Raw genomic sequence first — 25,176 nt, 5'->3', positions numbered from 1 at the left:
TCACCTTAGACTCTTCATCTGAACACTCCGGAAGAGGGGCGGGGGGGCCATATATAATGTGGTATTGTTATTTTAATTATTAAAGTATCACTGATTTACAGTTGGGTCAAGGGTTGAAACACCTATACCTCGCCACAACATTTCCTTCCCCCTACCTTTCCACTTGTGGGACACTACAGCCTCAAAACATGTTCTTACCTGTCTTCTTTCATTTCCTATGTATGATAATGAAAAAAATAGATAAATTAGGGACATGTACCTCGTTATATCTAAACTGCCCCCTCCAATATATATATATATATATATATATATATATATATATATATATATATATATATATATATATATATATACACACACACATCACGTGAAAACCACTGTTGGAGTAAAAAAGACTGGAGAATCTATATATTTCGATTGTAAACTGCAATCCTCTTTTGTACCTACTGAAGAGGATTGCAGTTTGCAATATAAATATATAGATTCCCCGTCTCCAGTCTTTTATACTCCAACAGTGGTTTTCACGTGATTGACAAATGTGTCATTACATTTTTCACGTGTAAAATTATATATATATATATATATATATATATATATATATATATATATATATATATATATATATATGCATATATATATGTATATGCTTGGGCGATACAGTATCATGTTTCTGGAAATATATCCACAGCTATTTTTATATTTTTTTTATTTATTTTTTTATCTTATTTTATTTGTTAAACCCAGCAACTGTCACGTCGCATGTTGTGCCAGAACAGATTATCATTGTCTTACGGAATGTGGTGAGGGGCTGCTAAAACAATCGGGTTTTGCGAGATATACATTGCCATTTCGGTATTGCTCTCAAATCCAGTGCAAAAAAAAAATGGTAGATCATGGGTGGATTGTCACTTTGGGATATAGTATTATCTATAATTCAGTGGAATGCAGTGCTAGAAATAAATTGCTTGGTCAGAGTCAGTGGTTTTTAACCTTGGGGTCCCTATAATCCCAAAGGGGTACGAAATTTTAATCCTGGGGATACAAGACAGGATAGCCAGTGCAACGATACTATATTCAGTATTTACCATGAGAAAGCAAAACCAGGTTTGTATCACTAATCCTTTTCGTATGTTTGCATTGTATTTATATTGGATGGGGATACGATTTTTTTTTTTTTTTTTTTTTTTTTTAAGATTTTAAGAGGCACGGGTACTAAAAAGGTTAAGAACCACTGGTCTAAGTAAATGTAAGGCATAAAGTGTTATAGATGATAAAATAGGATTATTAACACATGATAATGATATTGTGATCAGAGAAAGGTATAGAAATAGAATGACAGAATTTATTTATATGGGACGACAGATCAACAAGAGGTCATTATAAAAGGAATGAAAAAGGATACTTGCTGGAAAGATATTAAGAAGTATAACTATGCATGTAGATGTGTAGACGTTTAGAACAAGTTGCTTGAATGTATGATATGAGCCAACACCATAACGAAGGCAACTGGACACGACCTTATAATCCAAGTCAACACCATAAACGAATATAAGGCGAATTTTGATGAATGAAGGCAAAATGGACAAGACCCAATTTAGATGAATAATAGGTAAAATACAACTCCAACCCCGCATACTATTCATACGTACACACACACACACACACACACACACACACACACACACACACACACACACACACACACACACATATATATATATATATATATATATATATATATATATATATATATATATATATATATATATCAGATGCACTCCAATGCTTTACGCTTTCAATATGGTGGTGTACATTATGACCGTCGGCGCCAAATGATTTTATTCAGATGGGGTGGGTGGAAGTCCTGTCGGCTGAATGATCTGGTCATCATGAAAAGGTCGATATAATGTGACTCCGTTGTTGTGGGGATCGCTATTATATACTTTGTTTTCTGCATGTTGTCAGGCGAGGTATGTGTTGCGTTATCGCAGTTAGCAGATGCAGTGATAATCTGTCATTCATGAAGAGCTGAGATGTGAGGGGTGGAAAGGGTGGTAGAGGGAAGTGAAATGGGTGGGAGGTACGTGCCTCTGATTTAGCTACCTCTAATGTAAGTGGAAAAAAATATTGGTACATAGAATGTTCGCCACCGCCTTCCGAGATGTCGCACTGAGTTGTTCAGTAGATCCCGCGCCCAACACATTTACAGTGAGTGCCTTGGTATGCAAGGACCACCCCCAATTCCCACCCCAATCCTTCCATCGTACTTCACATTTTCCCTCCCTATGTGTTCTTCATGATCTCTTGTATTGATTATTTTTCCCTTTTTCTTATAGAATATATTTCCATTTATTTTTCTCTACAACATTAACAAAGCAGTGTCGACAGGAAACTTTCCAGTTTGTAATGAGATTGGATGCATAAAAAATGAAACAGATTTCATGAGGTATAAACACCCAATCAAGCAAATGAAATAACCACTTTCATCTGCACGTTTGCCCCACCCTTCTAGTTTCCCGCGTCCCCTGTTCTTCCATTCGTGCTGCCTCCCTTGTCCTCCCCTCCTGTCCCTCCCTGCCCGTCTTCCCACCCCGCTCATCCATCGTCAGCACCCTCCCTCCCCTTCCCCCATTCTTACCTCGGGCGCCCATACTTCACCCTCCAACACTCCCTCATCCCCCGGCGCGTTTCTCCAGACCCCCCCTCGCCCACGCATAGACCAATGAAAATCAACTATCCTCTCGTAGTCGCCGCTCGACCAATAGGAAAGGCGGGACACTAGGAGACAGTTTCCCTTATGAAAGCACGAGAGTAGTAAGGTCTCAGTGGTCGTCGGGTTCCTCGTGGTGTTATGGGCTAGTGGTGTTGGTGGCCTGTGGTTGTGATATAAGTGAATAACTAACAGGACAGTTGGTAAGTGTAAAGAAAAGTGGACATACATCTACATTTAACCTGTTTCTCCGTAGCCGGAGATATAACCGTGGAAAGTGCTAAACTGTTTTGGAAATAGGTACTACAGAAAAGATATTTGGAATTCGGTGTGGTAGGCTGTTCATGAAATAGGCATGTTTGCCTAGGCCGCCTCCTACTAGGATGACCTTATGGGAGAGTATGGAAGTATTGACAATTAACGACGCTGTTTTGCGCTTACTAGTATGTTTATTCCAAGTTTTTGGGTGAAACAACAATTTTGTAGTTCTATACAATCTGCTGGTTGAATATTTTTTTTTAACTTTACTGTGCGTGTGCAGGAAGTGATCCATGTTATTGACAAGATGTTGTAAGCAAGATCTTCAGTGGTCGCGCGCGCGCACACACACACACAGGACGACTCGATGGCGCAGTGGTAGCGTTCGCGGCCGCCACTACGGTGGTCCGGGCTCGAATCCTGTCTAGGGCTGAAATAATTTCAGTATCGCTGCGCTGCGAGTCGTTACTCCAACTTTCATGGACGGGGAGTTGGATGTGTGTGTCCGTCTAGGTCACATTACCCATAGTTCGGTTATATGTGAGCTCTGTACTCTCTTCCGGGAGAGAAAGAGCTGTCGATCACGAGTCCAACACGTGATCTTCAAGACAGTGGTGAACACACACATACACATACACACACGATGGTGCAGTGGTAGCGTTCGCGGCCGCCACTACGGCGGTCTGAGTTCGAATCCCGTCCAGGGCTGAAATACTTTCAGTATCAATGCGCTGCGAACTCCAATTCTTACGGGCAGGGAGTTGGGTGTGTGTGTCCGTGTAAGGTCACAACATTACCCATAGATCGGTCATATGCGAGACCTGAGCTCTCTTCCGTGAGGGAAATAGCTGTCGATCACAAGTCCAACACGTGATCTAAGACCATGGTGAATATTACACGACTCGACGGCGCAGTGGTAACGTTCGCAACCGCGGCTACATCGGTCCGAGTTCGAATCTCGCCCAGGACTTAAAACAACTTCAGTATCGCTACGGCTGCGAGTCGTTACTCCAACTCGTGGTCGGGGAGTTATGTGTGCGCGTGTAAGATCACAGCCTTACCATAGATCGGTATACACGAGTTCTGAGCTCTCTTCCGGGAGGTTAGTAGCAGTCGATCATGAGTCCAACACATGATACAAAGACCATGGTGAATCACACACACACACACACACACACACAACGCATACACGTATACAACGTTGCTCTTTTCCTGTATACCACTATTAGGTATGATAATTTAAGAATAAGAAGCAGTACCCTACCATCCTTACCCCATTCCTGTATACTATATTCAGTACGTGTACTGGAAGCGTAGAGCTCCTCAGTATATTACAGTTCGGTAAATACAATGTAATAGTCGGGGCGCATGTTGCTCCAGGTCTTCCGTATTTGATAATACAATCTCATAGTTGTGTACCTAGTGTCCAAATTGTCATTACATCCGTGAACCCTTTCACTCCACTTCAGCCCAACAACGGCACCTATCATTTCCAGGTGCAGTCCTGAGTCGCCGTGAGTGTTGAGATAAACACCTGTGTCTAACTGGCATTATTCTTGTTGCGGAAAGAGATTCCCTCTGCTGAATGACGACAGCAGTTGGCCTCGCCGAATATTTTTTTTTATATAATGTAGATTAAAGTGTTTTGGGTTTGTGGGATGGCATTCATTGTAGGTTTTATTAGTCATGATAGTTAAGAACTGTCATAATTACATATTCCACGGCCTGTAGGTCTGTTAATTATCGAGAAGTCAGATGTATTTAATTTCAGTATAGAACACTTTCGTTACAAATTTGCGCACATTTTTTTTTCTGGTTCTAGTTGTTGTCAGATTGCCGTGGTAGCGAAAGGGTTGAGGGTGGGTACAATTTTTCAGTGACATTAAGAAGAGATATACATTTTGGATAGTTTTATCTTATTGCTGTGAGACTCCCTTGCTACACAGGCCCCACCCTATACTCAACTATTTTTGAGTTTAATGTCGGATATGGAATACACTTATTATTTAATTAATGAATTCTCTGTAAAGACGGCTCCCAAATTGTATTACATCACTGAAAAACTCGAGAGGTATTTTCAAAGCTAAGTTCAACATGGGTGGTGAATTTATTCTTATAAGCGACTGAGCGTTATTGATACAGGGAGGTAATTTGCACGTTCATATAAGAAGACATTGGAGCCCCTTCTGCACGCGCGTGCGCACACACACACACACACTTTGTAGACCTCTATTTGGCAAGATTGTATATTGGGTTTGATTTCGTTAAACCTTATACTCTTTAAATGAGAAGTTAAAAGGAAAAAATGTTAAACGTGCCAAGAAATATGATTGTGCGCACAGAACATATACGTGTGAACACTATTAATGCACCAAACGAGAAGACAAGTAAGTAATCATGGATGAAAACGAACCGAGCATTTTTTCAAGGAAATATGTGATAATTTCCAACAACAATAAGACGTGTGCACACGTATGTGACGGTGGTATTATGCGTGACTATGTATATAATGTTGCCATTCCTGTATTGATTTGTGTTACTGTACAGTTGGTGTAGCCGGTCGGTGGACTTCGTTGCCGAAAGTAATGAAGTATCTTTATTACTTTATTTAGCTTTTACCGCCGATTACTGGGTTTGCACTGCAGATAGACGTAACTATATTCCTCGATTGTTAATAACTACTGTGTTGGCGACATTTGTAAACGTCAGCATGTAAATTTATTTCAAGGCCAAAGGCGATACCATCTAGGTTGCAAACTTGGCTTGTGTTAACAAAAATGCGGTATCTTGTTAACTTACATTACAGGGACTCATTAGTGGGTGTTTTTCAATATCAGACGACTTTTAATTTTTTTAGTGAATGTAGACGCTAGCAGAGCGTCTGACGACTTGTTTTCCCAACTGTACCTTCTTGCATTCAAGCCAGCAGTATCAAATGACATTTGGAAGCACGACTATGTGATAGTGTGCAGTGTTGCCTAGCATCGCCTTTCATGTCTGGGTTGTGTCGTGTGCGTTACGTAACAGCCCATAAAGAGAACGGCCTAGTATTTGATCGTAAATGTTCAGCGTAAGATAATATGCATTGGGACGACTTTTCAAACTGAGATAGTCGTTGTAGTATTCGCTACGGGTGTACATAGCCTTTGTCAGTGCAGTTTCCTTCCTCCGCGGGGGATGGATGCAGTGGGGCGGATACCCGTCCGTCGTTTTGCAGCCTTTTCATGGGTGGATCCGATTACATTGAGTACCTCCATCCAACCAGCCGCCTTCGGCAACAGTTTCGGCCCGACTGGTTCTCAACCTCGTGGTAAACAAAACGAGATTTTCCTGTCTTGTCCCCCTTGTTTCTCTTTTGTTTGGTGTCATTTCTTCTATGGAAGAACAGTTTTCCGTGCTCCGATTGTCATGGCGGATAGTTCATGTACTTTGGCGTGTTCAGTTCCTGGTTGTCAATGAACCGTTTTCGTGTATTTCCTTGCCTGTCGGGTATTTTCAAGGGCATTCAGCTTCCACCCCTACTTGTATAACGAGCTTTGTTGTGGCTTGGGCAGACCTTGTCAACCTGATTGTTATGTCAACGCGGTGGCTTAGTCGATTGCCTTTGGTTTGCTCAGTATCGAGAAAGACTTTTGTCACTAGCAGGTAATTCTCTGTCGGGAATGTAGATATATGAAAGATTTCCGGTATTTGGAATTTTCTAGTTTCAAAGTATCCCTGTAGAGAATTGTATATAATATCGAGTTTATGTTCACTCTTATCTAAGATCTTTATAATTCGATGTTCGTATTGCAGAATATATATTGTGTTGACATTAGGCCAGTTGTGGTGCCCACGCATCACACGACGGTTATGTCATCGATGTTGGACCACCGGAAATACTTTGGTATCGTCATTGAACACTGTCTAGTCATCCATTACATTTTAACAGCAGTCATGAGTGCATGACCTCATGAATCAGTCAGAAATAATATGCGTAGTCAGCTTATAAATTTCAATACTTTTACAGAAAAATTTGTCTATGGGTTTGGTATTTTTTATTTATATAGTTTTTATAATGGCGTTTGTTTGAGGGCAGAGATATAAAAAATCCCTCACAGGTGGGCACGTATCACATTGTTTTTAGCCACTGCCATTATGACAATGGAAGCATAATCGACTGAAACGAAAACGGGATGACACGCCGCCTGATGACGTCACGTCGAACGCGGTGAGTCAACAGGCCTGAGAACCGAGCGAGCTCACAAGCGGCGTGCGGCCCAAGAGAACAACATCGACCCAGAAGTACTGTGGGAGCTTTTGACGCAGTGTTCAGTGTCGCTTCTTAAGCACCATCGAATAAAATTTGTAGTGATTGCATTACTGAAGCGACTCGTGTGAGACTAATCATCTGACCAACTCTGTTTTTGCTAGTGCCGGTCGAGCGGCGTGGCCGGGTAGATGCAGGTCCACTTGGTGTGATACCAATCTCCAGCTGAGGACGTCTCTGCTATGCATAAAGTCCAAGTGTCTACAACCATGGAGCTAAGGAGAACCACCGTGTGTTTGTAGGCGCAATGTGCACGCCGGTTACTGGTGCTGCTGCAGTAGTTGATATCCAGAGGGGTGTATGAACTGTAGAGCGGCATGTGCTTCTGGTAACTCGCACACTTGTACAGGTGTTTTCATTCGGGGCATGAGGTTCATAGTTAGATGGAGGGTGTTTTGTTATGTAAGAGTTGTTGCCTAGGGTGATACGTAGTCGTGCGTAGTAAAAGCCAACGATCGTAACATCCTTTTCGTGGCCTCCATTCACAGTGTGCAAGAATATTTGAGCAAATCTGAATCGTCTTAGTGTATCCCACTTCCTCAACAGCAGTGGAAAATATAATGCAGGCTGTGTGTGCCTTTTAACTTCGGGGAAAGGAGCATCATAATAAGGTGAGTTAAGGTGATAACAGGTGTCGTGCGGTATTTGTCAAAACGGGGTTGAGAAGGGGAGGAATGAATGCTAATTGAGACATCGGAGGTAAATGCTTTAGATTATCACAAATATCACGTCCCTTGTATTGTCAGTTCGAGTGGGATTTCAGCTTAGCTGACTCCAGGGAGAAACATACCTCTAAAAATAGTAATATGACAACAGGGAAGCTCGATTGTATTAACATCATTGTGTTCAAGCACACTGCATAATTCGCCTGATTTTTCGTTGGTCGCTGACTAATTTAGTCTGTTGTAATTGTGGCCCAGTTCATCAGTTTGTTTTGGTCTGGATATTTCATATTTTATTGATCCTAGTAAGTTCTAAATCCATTTCTGTAAAGATTGACAGTAGTCGATGAAGCAGGCTGGCCTGATGCTGACAATTACATAAACAAGTGATAGTGAATATAACGCTCGTGTGGCACAAAAAAATAAAGTACTCGATGTAAGTGAACATGTGTTTGCATGAATAGCGAACCTCGGCACATTGAACATTACTGTGACTAAAACGTTAATCATAAAAACCAGGTCTACTGTGAGGCCCATTCTAAAAAACAACTAGGTATTACACCAATAGTGGGTGAAGAAAGAAGTGTATGATGAAGCTTGTAAGAGTGTAGGGGGAAAAAGCTCGCATACTGAAGGTTGAAATAGGTTTCTACAGAAAACTATGGCTAGCAAGAGTAGTGTGACAGGGATAGACCCGTCGGCAGCCTGGACAAATTACTAGCCTAATACGTGAACATCAACTCAGGCTGTATGGACATGTCACATTTCCTAGATGATTCTCGACGGACACGGAATTCATGGCTGGGGCCAGTCGATCAAACCTGCCCTTGTTTGGAATAGGGGAGGGAACTACATGTGAGTGAGTTAACGCGTCCCCGGGCATAAGTTCTCTAATGATGACTGTGGCATACAAATGAACTAAGGCAGTGGTCGGCAACCCGTATAGTCAGAAGAACAATTTTGCCTCGTTTTGATGGAATAATTGTTTTGCCCAAAGCTTCTGGGGCCACGCAAAGTGACCTGAAAGAGCCGCAGGTTGCCGATCACTGGTCTAAGGCAAACATGGGTTAAGTATGTAGAGGGAATGTATTGAATACAGCTGTCTGATGATAATACGCGCGCGATCGCACACATACACAAGGCGAGACGGTGCAGTGGTGCTGTTCTCGACAGCTGTTTTAGCTCTGCTATTTTCGAATCCTATCCAAGGCTGAAATAAATCAAAATAGCTACCATGTGGACCGACACACAAACTCTGGTGTGTTCGTGTGTAAGGTCGTAGCATTACTCAGATCAGTTAATATATATTTGTTCCGAGCTCTTATACGGGAGGTAATGGCTGTCGATCACAAATCCAACACGTGATCAATAGGAAACAGGCAAGGTTGCACGAACGGGTCAGTAATATTACAATTGTCACAAGGAAATAGCAGTCCTCATTAGCGACTTTAAAGTTTAAATTATCCGTGAAAACGTAGGAATTGGGCCACGTTGGTATAATTGTTATCCTGGTAATTATAAAACTGCTAGGTACAATGCGCGCTCGTGCATACTCGTATGTGTATACATTCCACATTGCTTATTTGCGTATGAACGTTGCTCAGCTTTTCAAACGTAATTGATCTCGCCCGCCCCCTGGTGGTAGGAGGGGCAAATTTGTGCTTGGATACAGCGTGCACGTGAACAACTGCAGCCTCATGGCAAACTTGTGCCTCAAACCTGCTTGCCACCTGTGTGTGACTCACATTCAGGGTCGCATCAATAAGATTATACATCGATTATGGTTTGGTAGGTTTTGTCACAGGGTAAGGTTACGGTGGCATTGCAATGCGCGATTGGATCTTTTCGTATGCACCTCCCTGGCTGGGAACAGAAGTGGTGGTCGGGTGAGGGGATGGAGTGGTCAATGTTCGTTAGTACATGTGAGATCTTTCCCGCGATGACGTACTTAAATATTTGCCATTTTTTGGTTGTGCTTCATCGTTTTCGAGAAGGAATAAGAACACTGACTAGTTATAGCTGGGCGAACAAGCCTACGGCCATCACATGGCCTACCAACGAACATTGAAACAGGGTTTGGGTGAGAGTTTGGTCAAACATATGTCGCCTTACCCTGGAGAGGGTCTTCACAAGATGCGAGTGAGAAAGGAAATCCTGATTTTTCCAGTGCAACTAATCAGGGGAGTGAACAGAAATATCCTTCATTCAATGGTTTGAATACATGCATGTTTCCATGTATGAGTACGTGGATGAAATATGCGAAGATGGAATTTTTTCATAATTTCGACCAACATGATCGTCTGCAGAAAGCTAACTGCAAATAACGTGAGTCCAATTTTATATATATATATATATATATATATATATTATATATATATATATATATATATATATATATATATATATATATATGGATTGTCTTTTCCAGTTGGACAAGTAATATCCGATATAGACATGCTTAATGAACAATGACTTTGCTGTCCTGTGTAGTACAAGGACTTTTTTTCGCTCATCTTCATGGTATGAAGAGGCACAGAAATATTGTATTCCATAAATGGCACTGAGGTAATTTCTGTGCACTTTTCTAGAATTATTCAAAATGCTCCCATCTTTGAGGAGGAATCCATAGTATCTCGCTTTTCATGAGAAATTTGTCAACTGCCTCACTTTTCTGGGTTGGGAACTGTATTGCACTCCCAGGTTTGACCTCGTGATTGCATGTAACTTTCCCAAACTTTTCACTTCAATTTACAAATCAACATCCAAAATATTTTAATTAATTTGTATTATTATTATTACTGATAATGTGGATGGATGACGGGTATATGTTTGTGAATTACCGCTCAAGATCTGTGTAGTTTCGTTCTAGTAAATCGATTATGTAGAGTGTTGTATAAATCGAACATTATGGAAGTAAACATGATGCTAACGGAGCTTCGAACTGGTTGATTGGAAGGTTTCTGTCATGGCGTGTTAGCCAAGAATGTCCTGTTTTCTTGCCTTCATATCTTAGGTAACATACGATTGGCTGGGTTGGGAGTTGGGATTGACTGATGATCACTATTGTGTGTGGGTATTGATATTTTTACCGTTTATTTTCTTCACCACTTATCTTATAATTATGTAATTGAAGTGGAATTTGTAATACACCCACGCTAGTGTTACATGTTTCATGTACTGTTTGGTTTGTCTGCCAGAGTTGTTTTAGGTATGACTTTCAGATACCGAGCTCATTCTAGTTCTATTGATAGATTCTCTTTGGGGGCACATACGGGTTTCACTTTTTTTTTTTTTTTTTTTTTAATCGAGTACTGGGATCAAGAATCCAGGGTAGTCTAAGTTAAGATTCTCTCTGCCTTTCTGTATGCAAAAAATGGTGGCTGGGTAGGCTCGGGAATGTAATGTCGCTTAATTTGGGTTGCGGTCATTATAGTGCTTGATTTTGTTGGTGACGTCGCCGTCGGCGATTACTCAGTGTTTTTGTTGTTGTTCTTGTTATTATTATTATTAACGATTCGCATCGCTTTTGGGTGACCTTGTTAGAGGTGGTTTACCAGACAGGTTAGGCTTCACAAAAATTAAATGCACCTTTCCAGCTTCCATGCTGGGGCTCCTCAATAGGGCTCAGTCGTGTAGATTACTGCTGAGATGTGCTGTTCTCCAGTTCCTCGGCAGGGCGACCACTGGGCTCACACCGCCTGCCGTGTACGTTGACTAAGGGTTCCAGATATCCATCCACTATCACGTACCATTGTCGGAATACTTTTTGGTGTTCGCTGGAAGAATGAAGTTATTTGTAGCCGAGGAATAGTTTGGTACTGATTGGACATACTGCCCTCTTGCTACCTAACGCTAGACACAACTTCCGAATGAGTCTAACTCGGGCAAGACAGTGAGACGGTTTTGCAATAGTTTCCCTTCAGCCTTTGTCGAGGTCTTTCCACCCTGTTGTTCAGAGATGATGGTGGGGGGGAGTTGCAATACTTCGAGAGATCCATAGGAGCCAGTAAAATCTCGATTCGTATCTATAAAGAATACTACACGAACAAGGGATGACATTCTATACTCGCGCGTCATATGTCATACATTTTAGATTGACGTGTTGGGTGGTAATGTCGTTGAGGTCAACTGTCCGTTGATCATTGTTACCCTCGTTCCTTTTGTTTCGCATAATTATCATGTTTTTTACGTAATACTGATACACGAACTGCTAAGGAACAAAGCATACTGATATAGTGACAAAGAAAAGTTAATGTAACCAAGTATAAGGGGTTTCATGCATGTCATGCACAAGACCAGAATTAATCATATTGAAATTTGTCAGTCATGCTTTTCACCCTACCATTCTTTCTATAAATAATTTTATCCGTTTCTTCTCCCCTAACCCCCTGCTATCATATCGTCTTCCATCAGACCCTTCCACTCTTGTCGTGGTCATTGTTTATCCCTATCGTCATCTGCCAAACGTTGCCGTTATGCTTATCGATTTACCTCGTCAGTTTTTAGCGTCTCGGTTAAATATACTTTGAAGTCCACAAACTATTTTAGATTTTACTGGCAAGTATAAGGACAAACGGGGAGAAAATATGAAGTTTTGTAAGCGAATAACTGCTCGATCGATTTCGACTAGTTCTTCATATCCGCAAATCAAGTATTTATACGTACGCTTAAGAGTACGAGAGGAAAAGGGGAACAAATTAGGTTTTGTAAACGAATTGCTCGATCGATTTTGACTAATAATTCATATCCGTAAATCAAGTCCACAATACCTTGAGAAAGGCACGTCGAAACCTGACCAGCATTTCTCTTTTTTTTTTTTTTTTTGTGCATAATAAATGAATTTGTACTACCCCACATTTTCTTTTGTTTTAAGACAAGTCTGAAATGTCAGGGTGACAAGATAGACTCTTTTTGCATAATCTTATCAGCACTTTCTGGCTGAAACCAGCCGTTAAGTCACGTTCCATTTCACCCCTCCCTTATCCGCGACTGATACTGCAGAAACAATGGCGTTGCTACGCCTTGCGCTGCCCACCACTTGACATCCATAGGAGGAGGTGGTAACGTCGAGGAACACTCGGAATTATACGTTAGAATCGAGCGAATGGTCGTCCGTGACCATTTGAAGCGTGTGACTACGTGAAGTGATTTACCTTTACGGATTTGAGGCATCTTTATACTGAGTAATTAACGTGTGGGTATTGTGGTTTTCGTATGTGTAGGCTATTTTACTGGACGCTCTACGCCGCATCATATATATTGCGGTTTTGTTAAATTTTTACAATATATGGTTGTGTGGTACCGACGACAAGTTTAACGAGGTGGTTCCGCAAGAAAAGCCGTCAAAGGGTTTCTGTCTTCCAAATCCGTCAGTTCCCTCGCTTACATTTGGATGTGCTGGGACTTCAGCTCGGTCTTCGGACGGGGCCCAAGGTATTTCCTTATCAACTTAATTTCTATTTCTTCTACATTTAAACATAAGGCAACCGGCGAGTGCCCCCCCCCCTCCTGTCCCACACAAACAGAACATAAGCATAAGGTTTCTCTCCAGAGATATTTTGGCGGGTCTGAATACCAGTGCTTGCCGCTGAGAGGCTGCGGGCGTCCAGCCATCGAAACTCGAGTAAACAATCTGTTGATCGACTAAAGTCGCCTGGGAGTCTGCGGGAATGCGTGGCCAATATCATTTACTGGCACCATAAATGTGAGGGTCATAATAATATTATTGTGTACCGCTTTTCGGAATACCTACATGATGTATGCTACTTGACTGGAAATATATCGATATAAGCAACCGCATCTTCCCGGAAACTATATTGGTTGTGGGTGCAGTTGGAAAGGTTTGTGCTACATTATACCCGACATACTTTAGAACTGCAAACTATAGAAACTTGTTTGTGGGATCGTCGTCGTCGCTATTCTAGCAGTTAACTTGTGCACATAATTAACTTAATTGTACACCACATGAAGAAGCGATAATTGTACACCACATTAAGAAGCGATAACCAGTTTCCTGCTATAACTGTAGCGTGACAGCTCGGGATTGTGCAGAAGCGTTTTGTATAGCAATGACCTTTTTGCGGGAGGATTTTACTTTTTATTGAAAGTTTGTGAAAAGGCTGGTGCGTTTGCATGCATAGCTAGTTTACTTTTATGGTGCATTTTAGTGGTAGTGTTCACGTGTTGAGTTGTCAGTCGTGTTTGTGTTGATGGCGTGACTAGGGACGTAGACTATTTCAAATTTCGTATGCTTCAGATGTAGCCGCTCTTGGTGGCTCTCAAAGTTCGCATTTTCAGTATCACATTCTCGTAGTAGTCCGAACGACACCCGGGGTTTGCAAGGGTGCGTACTGACGAACATGAAATACGTTTTTCAGCATCTGGTAAAGTTATAGTCAAAATGTTTTCACTACGCATTATGTTGCATTTGCTAGTTGCAGTGCTGGGTATATTTTTCTGTATAATAACACGTTGCAAGGTGAATGCTGTATATTGGTATACCATCGATAAAATCCTCAGCCGCTACGACGCCCATGCTCTGAGAGGGCACTTTGCGTTTTAAAACGTGTACGCTTGATAGATTTAGCCATAGCCAATGAAAACTGTGTAGATGCACTTGGGTTTTTTCAATGCTTTGTAGATGATAGGCTAGTATCACGCGTGAGAAAGTTAAAATTAGTGTTGCACTGAAAAAATTAGTTTTTATTGTCCATTCTCTCAGATTCTGACCATTTTCCTATTTCTTCCCAACAGCGCCAGACAACAACAGCCCGGCAGGTGGGAAGAGCAGCAGCAGCAGCAGCTAGTCGAAGCGGGGTCCCGCGAACCAGCAGGCCACCCTGTACCACCAACTGTCGCTCATTTTCAACAAATACATCTCTTGCCCGGAGTAGCACTTCAGCCCTAAGCGGACCTCGTAGACGCGTCTCCGGGCTCGAAACTTCAAGTTCAAGCACCAGCAGCGGCTTAGCCCCGCTCAAACGTCGCGTCGTTCAGCCGACCGCCACAAGACTCCATACTCTCGCCGCCTGCCGACAGAACACAAAAGACACGATGGAAGCCATTACGTCCCCAGACCCCGTCATTGACCCCATGGTCGTCGCCGAAGCTATCAAAGACTCCCCCATTGCACCAGTGCACAATGTTATCAAAACTTCATCAGCTGCCGAAGTCGTTAATGACACGGCAGCAGCTGAGGAGTCCGTGGCTTCAGACCCTGCTCCCGCCGCAGAAACTGTCGTCGAAGCTGCGCCGGCAGCCGAAACTGTTGTCGAAACCGTTAGCGAAGCCGCTCCAGCGGCAGAGATTGTCACCGAAGCTGCACCGGCAGTAGAGACTGCTCCTGCTGCAGAGGCCGAAGCTGCACCTGCCGCAGAGGCCGAGGCTGCACCTGCCGCAGAGGCCGAGGCTGCACCTGCCGCAGAGGCTGAAGCCGCTCCTGCCGCAGAGGCCGAGGCTGCTCCTGCCGTTGAGGCCGAGGCTGCACCGGCCGCTGAAGCTGAAGCCGCTCCTGCGGCAGAGGCCGAGGCTGCACCAGCCGCAGAGGCCGAGGCTGCTCCTGCCGCAGAGGCCGAGGCTGCTCCAGCCGCAGAGGCCGAAGCAGCTCCTGCCGCAGAGGCCGAAGCAGCTCCTGCCGCAGAGGCCGAGGCTGCACCTGCCACAGAGGCCGAGGCTGCTCCAGCCGCAGAGGCCGAAGCTGCTCCTGCCGCAGAGGCCGAAGCTGCACCAGCTGTTGAGGCCGAGCCAGCCCCTGCCGTTGAGGCCGAGCCAGCCCCTGCCGTTGAGGCCGAGGCCGCACCCGCCGCAGAGGCCGAGGCTGCACCTGCCGTAGAGGCCGAGGCCGCACCCGCCGCAGAGGCCGAGGCTGCACCTGCCGTAGAGGCCGAGGCTGCACCCGCCGTAGAAGCCGAGGCTGCACCCGCCGTAGAGGCCGAGGCTGCACCTGCCGCAGAGGCCGAGGCAGCACCCGCCGCAGAGGCCGAGGCTGCACCTGCCGCAGAGGCCGAAGCCGCTCCTGCCGCAGAGGCCGAGGCTGCACCGGCCGCTGAAGCTGAAGCCGCTCCTGCGGCAGAGGCCGAGGCTGCACCGGCCACTGAAGCTGAAGCCGCTCCTGCGGCAGAGGCCGAGGCTGCACCGGCCGCTGAAGCTGAAGCCGCTCCTGCGGCAGAGGCCGAAGCCGCTCCTGCGGCAGAAGCCGAAGCTGCACCTGCTGCCGAGGCCGAGCCCGCGCCGGCTGCACCAATTGCCGAACCCGAGGAAGCCCCAGCTGCCGAGGCCGCCACAGAAGCAGTCGAAACAGCTGCCGAAGCTGCACCAGCTGCCGCCCCCGAAGTGGAGGCTGCTAGCGAGGCCTCGACGGAAGCAGATATGGAGAAAATCGACGCCAAGGAGGCCGAAGCCGGAGCGTCAGAATCCGAGGAAGCCAAGGACGCCAAGAAGCCAGGCTTCTTTAAGAGAATATTTTCCTTCTTCTCTTCGAAGAAATAAGACTCGTGTTATATACAGTGTTACTTGCAGAGTATGTGTTCAGTGGAATCGCCATTTTGGAATGATACTAATTCCACTTTCACCCAAGTAAATGAAGGAAAGATTTCTGTCTTTGCTCTCGGGTGCTAAATTTCATATCCATTCCTTTTTGGAATTTCTACTTCAATATTGCGTAATTTTTTCATATAAGAAAAACTTGGTCTAGCAGATTTCTCTTTTAAGTATGCTATCCTGTATTCATAAATCTTTGTAATGAAATGTGGAACCTATAGTTATGTTTGCTACTGTGATGTTGTGTGCCTCATGTGTGTGGTGCACCAGGGTAAGCACCACATCAAGATTGTAGATATTTGCTTGATTTTGCCCTTCAGGCAATTATAGGGCTTTCCTTGGGTGCAATAGTTTTGTATATATATGTTTCAACAGATAATGAAAATTCATGATTATGTAGATAAAAAAAATTATTACATTTTAAGTAATGGCGCAACTTGTTTCATTACACGATTTCCTTACCCTGATATGTGGCTTAACAGGAAGTTGATTTTAACTCTTGTTGTTTGAAATAATACCTCAGTACAACTATAAAACAGCAACTAAGGCCCTGTGGTGCAGGGAGATGATTCTTTCTCATTTGTCTTGCTGGACCACCCCATCCAATGATCTTAGCCTCTCCTACTGGCCTCTTTGATACCTGACCATCCCACAATGTCAGTGTATAATAAACAGCTGAGAACTATGGCACAGTATCCAACAATAGAAAACGAGGATCTACAAATAACACAATAAGTCATTAAGAATAACATCTGGATTAAACACAATAGAGCCCTTAAAAGCCAGCCACTTGTCAATTTGTATCACACAAACACAAGATGAACTAATATACATTAACCTAGCCCCAGTGTACCATGTCCATACAAAAACATCACATACACATCACATCACATACATCACAAAACAAACATTGCCACAGACTGCCAAATTCTATAGCTACTTTATGAAACTTTCTCAAACATCAATCCAGCAGAGTAATAACTCATGAGCAAGAATTGCATTAATATACCTACATTAAGGTCATTTTACATGAATGTAGTATGAAGACAACTAGCCTGTCAACAGATGCTCCCCTAGAAGAGCACCTTCTACAATCATTTTCAAGACATCAACACAGTAAAGAGGTTTCGTGTTGATGTTCAAAAAGTGATTGTTGATTTGTTGGGTATAGTTCCCAGGTTTCTTTGACTGTATTTAGGATTGGAGAACTGAGCAGTCCGTTACTGGCATTGAAATGGTGTTGAAAGGTGATATTGCCTTTCAAACTATGTTGGCTTGTTCATTACCTGGGATTCCCCACAGAAGGATACAGATCAGAAACAGAGATTTGGATGATCCATGAATGAATCATTGGGTGGCAGGACTTGCATACAAGGGAGAAAAAAGCCTTTGGTATGTGTATGTAGAAGGGAGGTAGCCAAAAAACAAAGACAAAAAAACCCACTCCCACCCATTCCATCACTATCACACTTCCCTACACCCTCTTCCCTCCCTTTTATCTTGGCACCTCCTGGATGACAGGTCCTGCATCTCACCCACTGCCCTGGGTCAGAAGCAGTGTTGCAAGACAGTACATCCACAGCAAGGCCGCTTCATTAAACCCCCGACCCCCCCCTCTCTGTCCCCTAATGCAGAATTTGAGTGTGGAAATTGTTTGAAGTGCACTTTGTGAATCAGAGTTGATGCAGGGGGGGGGTTGTAGATAATAAATTGGGCAGTGCAACATGATAAACAAGCTTCAAGCCCATCACACCTGAAAACAAGAAAATACTGTAATTAAGTACATGCACTAGCTTTACAAACCTGCCATGGGCCCTTGGCCAATGGTGCACTCACTTCAATCACAGTGGCACTTCTTGCCCCTTCTTCAGGGTTGGTAAACCATAGACAGTGAGTGTGCCAAGCACCCCTGTTTATTATTTCCAACATTTTTTATTCTTGTTGTTTTATATATATACATACATATACCAAGGCTTTTTCCCCCTAACAAGGGAGGTAGCCAAAAAGGAAAAGGCATAAAATCATTCCCACCCATTCCATCCCTGAATACACTCCACACCCCTCCACCCTCCCTCTTATCTTAGCACCTCCTGGATGACGGGTCATCCCTGCACCTTGTCCACTGCCCTGGGTCAGAAGCAGTGTCGCCAGACACAGCACATCCACAGCAAGGCCGCTTCATTAAATTGGCGACCCCCCTCTCTGTCCCTCCATGCATATATATATATATATATATATATAATATTTTCTTTTCCACTGGTTTGGAAGAAGCACATCTTACCATGAGGTACCCATCCAACTGTTTAAAAATAACCTTACACATCTTGTCACCTCTGTCAGCTTTTTACTAGGTTCTGGTAAGTACTGTTTGGAGTGATAATGTCATCACCTGTGTCAGTTTTTACCAAGTTCTGTGAAGTGCATTGCTTCTGACCTAGGGCAGTAGTTGAGATGCAGGGATGACCTGTCATCCAGGAGGAGCCAAGAAAAGAGGGAGGAAGGGGTGGTGAATGGGTGAATGGGAGTGGAGTATGTGGGGATGAAATGGGTGGGAATGGATTTATGCCTATGACTTTGGCTACCTTCCTTGTAAGGGGGGGAAAAAAACCTTGGTATACATATGTAAGTAAAAATAAAGAAAATCTAAACATATGGTGAAGCCTCCTTTCTATAGAAAAGACACATAAAGGGCCATTAATAAACTAAATACTAAAGCTGAAGGTCTGGATAGGACCTCGAACATCTATCTCAAACACCTACAGTAGGCCAAAATGCCTCAATAGCCTTAGATAATATTTTCAACTACTGGCTATACAACATCCCAAACATCTGGAAGAAAGCAAACCACAACAGGACCCCACATCATATACACCAATCTCGCCACTATCCACTGTACCAATATTGATGGAAAGGTTAGTTACAGCTAGAATCAAATCAGAAATGCCATCCTCCCCCAGTCAACATGGTTTCAAGATCAATCTACCAACATTTTTTACAAACGCAACATGACAAGTACTAGTAGGATAAAAAAAATATATACATACATATACCAAAGGCTTTTTTCCCTTTACAAGGGAGGTAGCCATTCCATCCCTATCACACTCCACTCCCCTCCACCCTCCCTCATATCTTGGTACCTCCTGGATGATGGGTCATCCCTGCTTGTCCACTGCCCTGGATCAGAAGCAGTGTTGCAAGACAGCATGTCTACAGCGTGGCCACCTTACAAGATCGGTGACCCTCCCTCTCCGTCCCCTCATGCAGAAAAGGAGAAGATGGGGAGAAATCCCTTTGGGCTGCGTCAAATTTTTCTCATACTCCCTCACCCCCCATCCCCCACCCATTCCACCTCATGGACTACAACATCATCCATATTCAACCATTCTCCATTCACCCCTGTCTTCTGTCTTCTCCTGTCCTTCCTCAACAGTCATTCCCCTCTTCCCCAAAGCCCCTTTCACCCCATCCATCCTTCTCATCCTAGGTCGCCCCCTCATGTTCACTCCTTCCACACCTCTTACTAGTCTTTCTTCACTCATTCTTTCCATGTGTCCAAACCATCCCAATACTCTTTCATCCACCCTATCTCCCAACTCCTTTTCAACCCCCGTTCTCCTCCTCACCTCCTCATTTCTCACTCTATCTAGCCTCTATCATACTTCTCAGACACATCATCTCAAACACAATCTCAAACAATCATGGATGAAGAAATGGTAAAGAAAATAGTGGTTACAGTAATAAGACCTAAACTAGAGTATGTTGCAACACTATGAGCACCTAGCAAAAAAACAAAACAAAAACAAAATCTAGAAATTTAAAGAGCAGCGACAAAAATGGCACCTACATTATCAAATTTGACATACGAACAAAGATTGGAGAAATTACATCTGTCAACACGGGAACAGAGAAGGTAGAGGTGATTTGTTGACCATTTACAGAATTATGAAAGGGATGGAAATTCTTGATAGAGACAACTTATTAAAATGGGACGGAAGAGAAACAACAGGACACGAAAAGAGCTAAAGAAGGACAGTTACAAAAGAGATTTGAAAAAGAATAGCTTCCCACATAGAGTGATTGATGTCTGGAACAAACTAAATGGAGAAACAGTGAGTGCCAAAACTATACAAGACTTTAAGAATAAACTGGATGTGGAGAGATACGAAAACGGGTCACTGCGAGCATAGCTCTCATCCCGTAAAATACAACTAGGTAAATACATTCAAACTTCTTCTCTCTTCCTCTCTTATGTTCCATGTTTCTGCCCTGTACAGTCCTGTTGGCACAATCACTTCTTCATACAATCTTCTCTTAGCATCCATTCCCAAATGTCTATTTCTCATTACCCTTTTTAATCCACCAAGGCATTTACTCGCTTCTCTCAATTTACTTTATACCTCCACCTCCACTCCTCCCTTTCCTGCCACATTCGCACCCAAGTATAAATATGAATAAAAAAAAAAAAAAATCAATGCTATAGATGTAAACAAGTCTATTGACAAAAGTCCCAAGACACATACTATTCAAAAGGATCACAGAAATTTATATCCATATCAATGACAAGAGTTTGCTAACCAACTTTATAGCAGGAAGACAATACCGTGACCCAAAACAACCACATCTTAGATAAAAAAAGACAAAGGAGTAATTCTCCTTTACTGTTCAACCTCTTCAAGAGTGACTTACCAGCTCTTGAACCAGAATTAAACAGCAAAGTTCTCTTATGCAGATGACTTGACAATAATAACTACAGTAAATACAAAATGTAACACTGCTCACCCCAGACAACAGTGAATCAAAAAACCTATCCTATAGTCATTCAGGAGGTGCTAAGATAAGAGGGAGGGTGGAGGGGTGTGGAGTGTATTCAGGGATGGAATGGGTGGGAATGATCTTATGCCTTTGTCTTTTTGGCTATCCCCCTTGTAAGGGGGAAAAAGCCTTGGTATATGTATGTATGTATGTATAGTGAAGTCAAGTGGCTATACCTCTCCATTGGAAAGAAGCCCACTAATTCTTGTTCAAACATTTGATACACATATGACATTTAGCCCACACATCAAGGCTATTGCAGAATTCTTGGAGACTGGGTCTTCTGTAAGAGAGACCATGGTCAATAGACTGGTTGACTGAGAATGGTGATGAGTTCAGCTATGAATACTGAGGCAATGGGAAAGAGTGCTCTAAATCTATTGCTTAACCTACTCTAGTTAGAGCAGGGATGAATGGAAAATGGTTGTATATGGATGATGATGTGATTGCATGAGGTGGAATGGGCGGGGGGATGGGGGGTGAGGTAGTATGTGTGAGCAAAATTTGACGCAGCCCGAAGGGATTTCTCCCCGTCCTCTCATTTTATGCAATGGGGGGACGGAGAGGGGGGGTCGCCGATTTAATGAAGCGGCCTTGCTGTGGATGTGCTGTGTCTTGCGACACTGCTTCTGACCCAGGGCAGTGGACAAGGTGCAGGGATGACCCGTCATCCAGGAGGTGCTCAGATAAGAGGGAGGGTGGAGGGGTGTGGAGTGTATTCAGGGATGGAATGGGTGGAAATGATTTTATGCCTTTCCCTTTTTGGCTACCTCCCTTGTAAGGGGGAAAAAGCCTTGGTATATGTATGTATGTATGAATGAGAATATGTGGGAGAGATTCCTGCATACAGGGTCTAGTATTCAAAGGGCTGTGGGTTTGGTGGACAAATAGGCTTGACATTTGTTGTCAAGTTTGCTCTGTATGAGGACAACCATCTGTTTCACTCCCAAACTGAGTGGGACAGCAGTTTTTGGTCACAAGCTCAGAGGTAATATGTTTTTTATATTCAAGATGGAAAGTCCAGGTATTGTTAAAAATCAGACCCAGAAATCAAGTGTGCACTGGGAGGATGGTGTTTCCTAGTTGTGTTGATGAAATATCTACAGAAGTGCATGGTGACTGATTTTGAAGTAAAGAAACAGAACCTACAATCTTTGTTTCACTGATTTACTCTGATTATAGCTTTTAATTTTGGAGAAGGTAGTTGGCATATGGGTTTCACTCCTTACACTAAAGACCTTATAGTGAGAGGCAAATAAGAAACTGAACCTATTCAGAACCACAGGTACAGGGTTTGGAGATCGCAAACACTCATCTCTATGTATACCAAAGAAGAGACCAATAACAGGTACCTGAAAGTGGTAGCCTAATGAGATGAAAATCAGAGAAAATCATCTTGCTGCCTGTGTTCAAAACTGGTGAACACCCTCACCACCATCTAGAGCAGTGGTTCTTAACCTTTTCATCCTATGAACACCCCTAGACTCTTCAGGTATGACCATAACCCCCTAAAATCAATTTCAAAATGGTGAATCTTGTGAAATGGCAAGATAAAACACGGGTTGTGGTTGACTGTAGCAGGCCAGTGCACTTGTGACCAGTGTTGCACTCACCAAACTGGTAAAAGCCCAAGTGTCTAATTCATACACAGGGGGTAGCCAAAAAGAAACAGGCATAGAAATCACTCCCACCCATTTCATTTTCCATATATTCCACTCCCCTCCACCCTCCTTCCTATCTTGGCACCTCCTGGATGACGGGTCATCCCTGCATCCTGTCCACTGCCCTGGGTCAGAAGCAGTGTCGCAAAACACAGCACATCCACAGCAAGGCCGCTTTATAAATTCGGTGACCCCCACTCTCTGTCTCCTCATGCAGGAAAGGAGAAGACAGGGAGAAATCCCTTCGGGCTGCATCAAATTTTTCTTATACATACATCCTCACCCCCCATCCCCCACCCACTCCCCCTCATGCATCACAGCCTCATCTATACACAACCCTTCTCCATTCACCCCTATCTTCTGTCCTCTCCCATCCTTCCTCTACAGACATTCCTCTCTTTTGTAAAGCCCCTTTCACCCCATCCATCCATCTCATCCTAGGACGCCCCCTCATTCACTCCTTCCACCTCCGCCTTCCACACTTCTTTTACTAATCTTTCTTCACTCATTCTTTCCATGTGTCCAAACCATCCTAATACTCTTTCATCAACCCTATCTCCCAGCTCCCTTTCCACCCCTGTTCTCCTCCTCACCTCCTCATTTCTCACTCTATCTAGCCTAGTAACCCCTATCATACTTCTCAGACATTTCATCTCCAACACATTCAAACTCCTTCTCTCTTCCTCTCTCATGTTCCATGTCCAATTCAAACATATAAAAATATACTATTCTCCTGAATCCTTTGTGACCCCCATGAAACCCCAAATTAACAGGTTAAGAACTACTGATCTAGAGGTACATCTGTAAGGGGTTGAAATGGTCTCCAGAGTGGGCTATCTCTGTAAACTTGGGTGACATCCCTATGGACCAGTGACACAGCATTTTTATTATGATTGGAGACAAAACTTGATCTCTTAACTTTCACCCTCCTTACATATCACTTTTTACCACCTCTTTAGTATGATAGCATCCCTGAGAATAGAGAGCTGACACACATTTATTGTAAAATGGTTACAGAAACATTACACACAAACAACACAGGTGACAGTCAGTTTCTTCCCAGAGAGATCTATAGGACAGCTTGAAGACTGTTGCCAACTGTTGTTGGGCTGCAGGCTTCCATTTAGAGAAATGAGGCAACAATTATTATATTACTATTATAATGAACAACATTTTCAGGGTTGGTGATCAGAGGACTTGGTAATAGTCTGTTACTAGCTGTGGTGTGGAGGCACTGAAAAGGATAAATGTTGCCTTTCAAGCTGCCTTGTCAGCTCATTTATTGCTCAGTATGCCAGCATGAGAAGGCACCCAGCAGAAGGACATAGATTTGAAATGGGCGAAGATTTAGATGACCTACGAATGGATTTTGTGAAATAGTGGTTAACCCCTTCCATACGGTGCCGCACACGTAGGCGTCATGGGGAGCGAGTGTATTCGCGAGGCTGCCATATCGGCGTCTTGATTATATTTATTGTAGTCGCCCCTCCATAATGACATTCTTTCTAATTCTTTTGTAATCGCATTTTCTATGGTTATCAAAATTCACGGGTGAAGAGAGAACGATTGATATAAGCGGTGACTATATTTTATGATGCGAGTATTATTACGACACGTCGTACGGCTGGCATTGGCTGCTGCCACCGAGATCTAAGTCCATGACGCCTACGTGTGCGGCACCGTATGGAAGGGGTTAATGAGGATGAAGGTGAAATAGATTTGAAATGGGCAAAGATTTAGATGACCTACGAATGGATTTTGTGAAATGGTGGTTAATGAGGATGAAGGTGAAATAGATTTGAAATGGGCAAAGATTTAGATGACCTAAGAATGGATTTTGTGAAATGGTGGTTAATGAGGGTGAAGGTGAAACTGGAATGGGAGATGTGGGTTTTTGTACAAGTAGGTGCATATGGACCTTGTGGTGAGAAAAGTGAAGAGGAAAAGGAGACTTTTTGGATAGATTTAAATGGATGCTATGAGTGTTTTGGGAGGAATGTCCAATGTAGTAGTGTTGGGGACCTCAATAGTAGGGGATGAACCAATAGATGGAGTAGTAGGGAATTTTGGAGTACCAGGTAAAAATCATAGTGAAGAGTTGATGTTGGAGATATGTCTAATTTGTAAGTTGATATTAGCAAAGTCTCTGTGGTCTTCCTCAGCAGAAGAAAACCACAGAATAATGAAAGGAATGGAAGTTTTAGACAGGAACGACCTATTAGTGTG

General features: G+C 43.3%; 1 protein-coding gene across 8 annotated transcripts in view; it reads left to right on the top strand.

Annotated features, from left to right (window-relative positions):
* Positions 1–16,909, top strand: part of LOC143019597 (uncharacterized) — a 53,376-nt gene extending 36,467 nt beyond the window's left edge. For 2 of the 8 annotated variants that reach the window (XM_076175382.1, XM_076175380.1), the window contains exon 2: positions 14,693–16,909. In XM_076175382.1, coding sequence (XP_076031497.1) covers positions 14,693–16,426 — 1,734 coding nt within the window. In that variant the 3' untranslated portion in view covers positions 16,427–16,909. Of the gene's footprint in view, positions 1–1,896; positions 2,914–7,186; positions 7,889–10,100; positions 10,265–14,692 lie in introns of those variants that run through there. The other 6 variants (XR_012965833.1, XR_012965831.1, XR_012965832.1 and 3 more) reach the window with 6 other exon arrangements.
* The last annotated feature ends 8,267 nt before the right edge of the window (positions 16,910–25,176 follow it).

Source organism: Oratosquilla oratoria, chromosome 37 (assembly GCF_046742065.1).
Source record: "Oratosquilla oratoria isolate Oo_2021 chromosome 37, ASM4674206v1, whole genome shotgun sequence".
NCBI classification, from domain to species: domain Eukaryota; kingdom Metazoa; phylum Arthropoda; class Malacostraca; order Stomatopoda; family Squillidae; genus Oratosquilla; species Oratosquilla oratoria.
Note: the sequence above shows the minus strand (reverse complement) of the source record. Positions and strands in the feature narration are given on the sequence as shown.